The sequence below is a fragment of the Lactuca virosa genome, chromosome 1, assembly GCF_052849685.1.
Source record: "Lactuca virosa cultivar CGN04683 chromosome 1, Lactuca_virosa_CGN04683_v6, whole genome shotgun sequence".
Lineage (NCBI taxonomy): Eukaryota > Viridiplantae > Streptophyta > Magnoliopsida > Asterales > Asteraceae > Lactuca > Lactuca virosa.
In genome coordinates, this window is record NC_136426.1 from 292004776 (window position 1) to 292007611 (window position 2836).

Below are 2836 nucleotides of genomic sequence, written 5' to 3' on the forward strand. Positions count from 1 at the left end.
TAATTTATAGTTATATTACGATATATCTGCATTGTTATATTTTTATTAAAAAAATTAATTAAAGCTTCAATTGAAATATTTTTGTATTAAAAAAAGGCTAAGAATGAATTTTTATTATAGTAAATTTTATTTATATAACATTAATTTAATCATTTTAACTATTACCCCACAATGAAAATAATAAACATCAGTAAATTATAAGAATATGTTATATTTTCATGCTTAACTCCAGATAAATAAGTAAATAAAAGGGTACCTTTTTATTAAAGAAATGACCCACCATATCTCACGTCACATGTCTTATCCATTATTTTGTTTTGGATAATATTGCCACATCCACTATCAAATATTACGACTATAAATACTAATCACACATACAAACACTTTAACATTCACAATCATCTATTCGTTTCATACGAAAAATCTACATCTCTTTTCTTTAGTTTCAAGAAAAATATGTTGGCTAATTTCAAGAAAGGTTTGGTTAGTGCACCAAAAGAACTCAATAGTCCATCACATGATCCACAACACAAATATCATCAACAGAATCAACATCCTTTGAACCATTTCTTGAATTCCAATCCCAATTCTCTCTCATTTTCTTTTGGAAATGATGCTTCTTTGGCGTTTGATCCCTCTTCTCATACCTCTAATTCCTCCCAACGAAGGTAATCTTTTCATCTTTGGATGATGTTTATTTATGTAAAGAAGTTCTACTTTTGTTTTCAATTGATTTAAAACTTGGGGTTCTATACTAAATATGCACAAAGTCATTTATTTTACGAAAAGTGGCAACATTTTATTTGTAATTCGTGTAATTGGTGTAATCCCTTGAAAAGCGGTTGTTTAATTCGTACCATAGTTTTGTCTAATAACCATTTTGTTACATAGATTTGAAAAGAATGAAAAGTAGTTGCTTAGATACACATGCATTTAACCCTTTATTTTCTACACGACATCCTAAAAAAGAAAATTTTCTAGTGTTAATAGAAGGATTTTTGTTTTGTGTATGACATTGACGAAATGTATTTGCAGGTTGTTTAGTAGCATGGATGACATTTATTGCATATTCTTGGGAGGTCTAGACAACTTATGCACCCTTAACAAGCAATATGGGCTAACAAAGCAAGCCAATGAGCCCATGTTTGTGATCCAAGCTTACAAGACCCTTCGTGATCGTGGCCCATACCCGGCCCACTCAGTCCTCAGGGAAATGGAGGGTAGTTTTGGGTTTATACTCTATGATCTCAAGGCTAAAACTGTCTTTGTCTCACTTGTAAGTGTCATTTCAATACTTATACAGTTATACTCTCTCATGTATCATGTTATTTACAATAATAAAGAGGGCATGTTCGACATTTTACTTAATATGGTAAATTGGTGGTGATGATCCATAGGGTGCCGATGGAGAAGTGAAGCTTTTCTGGGGCATAGCAGCCGATGGCTCTGTTGTAATTTCTGACAACTTGATGGTCATAAAGTCTAGCTGCTCCAAATCATTTGCTCCATTCCCAACTGGTAAAGGCTTAAAACCTCCCTTCATTTGGATCAAATTGTGGGCTAATCAAATATTGTCTTTTACATAATGTGTATATATGAGTTAAAGCCCAACACCCAAGAATAGCCCAATTCTGGCTTGTGCTTTACATGAAAAGTGAAAATGAGGCCCAACAAGTGTTTTTTCCTAAACCGATTTGGATGCCCACTTGACCACCTCTAGGCCTCAATGAATTGGTTCCCTTGGCATTAAGTTTGTTTTTTTGGGGTCAAAGGACTTGAAAGGAACTGGTTGTTTTTAATCCACAAAACATGTTCTTTTATTTGGTATATTGATGCTTGTAGTTTTTGTTGTTATATAGGGTGCATGTATCATACAGAAGGAGGATTAATGAGCTTTGAGCATCCAAAGAACAAAATGAAGGCAATATCAAGGGTTGATAGTGAAGGAGTGATGTGTGGTGCTACATTTAAAGTTGATGTGTATTCAAAGACTACACAAGCAATGCCTAGGGTTGGAAGTGAAGCTAATTGGGCTACTTGGGGATAAGGGGCATGATAATTTCTTTTTGAGTTTTTGATTTTTATTGTATAGAATAATCAAATTTAGATTGTTGACTTTCACTATAGATTTCTCTCTTTGGAAAAATATACTCTTATTGTCTTGTGTCTTTATAAACTATTTACTAAATTACATGTTTGGTCATTGTCTACGGCTAGATGGTCATAGTATAAATCGACGTCTACTTAAAAACATGTACTTCACATGCTCAACATTGTTGTAAGGAAGCTGATCAATGATAATGATATGTAATTTCAATTTGGTGAATACTACGTGGGTGGTGTTTAATCAAACGCTTAGGAAAAAAGGCTTATGAATCTGAAATGTGCTTGAATCAAAGAGGAAGATAGGAAAAGACGAGTGCATGACACATGATGGGTCTTAACGATTCAACATAAGCAACAATTAGGATGAGGGACCAATATTACAACAAATAAATCATGTGAACTAAAATGTTATTTTCAACTCATGTTTTCTTTATTTCTTTATGGTCACCTGCTATCTCATATTTGAATAGGTCCCCCTCTTTTAAATTTTACCTTTTTGGCCCACATTTTAAAATTTTATTACAAATTTGGTCCGACTTAAAATTTTTGTTACGAATCCGTCCCAAATTTAGTTTTTTTACAAGTTTATTTTTCTACAACTTTTTGATACTTTTTTTTATAATGATTAATAATGTTGTTTTTCTTAACCTTTTTTTTTCAATTTACAATATTTTTTTATAATTTTTTGACAAAATTACACAAATGATCCCTATGGTATGGTGAAATAGGC

General features: G+C 32.2%; 1 protein-coding gene across 1 annotated transcript; it reads left to right on the forward strand.

The window, feature by feature from the left end:
* The first annotated feature begins 377 nt into the window (after positions 1-377).
* LOC145167106 (stem-specific protein TSJT1-like) lies at positions 378-2176 on the forward strand. The gene is made up of 4 exons (XM_079086203.1): positions 378-668; positions 1036-1276; positions 1398-1518; positions 1860-2176. Exons 1-4 carry the CDS (start codon positions 457-459, stop codon positions 2045-2047), a joined length of 762 nt encoding a protein of 253 aa, XP_078942329.1. The 5' UTR covers positions 378-456; the 3' UTR covers positions 2048-2176.
* The last annotated feature ends 660 nt before the right edge of the window (positions 2177-2836 follow it).

Coding starts and splice junctions, on each gene's coding strand:
- LOC145167106 (XM_079086203.1), top strand. CDS start 457: ATGTTGGCTAATTTCAAGAAAGGTTTGGTTAGTGCACCAAAAGAACTC. Junction 1,277..1,397: donor AAACTGTCTTTGTCTCACTT/GTAAGTGTCATT, acceptor GATGATCCATAG/GGTGCCGATGGAGAAGTGAA. Junction 1,519..1,859: donor ATTTGCTCCATTCCCAACTG/GTAAAGGCTTAA, acceptor GTTGTTATATAG/GGTGCATGTATCATACAGAA.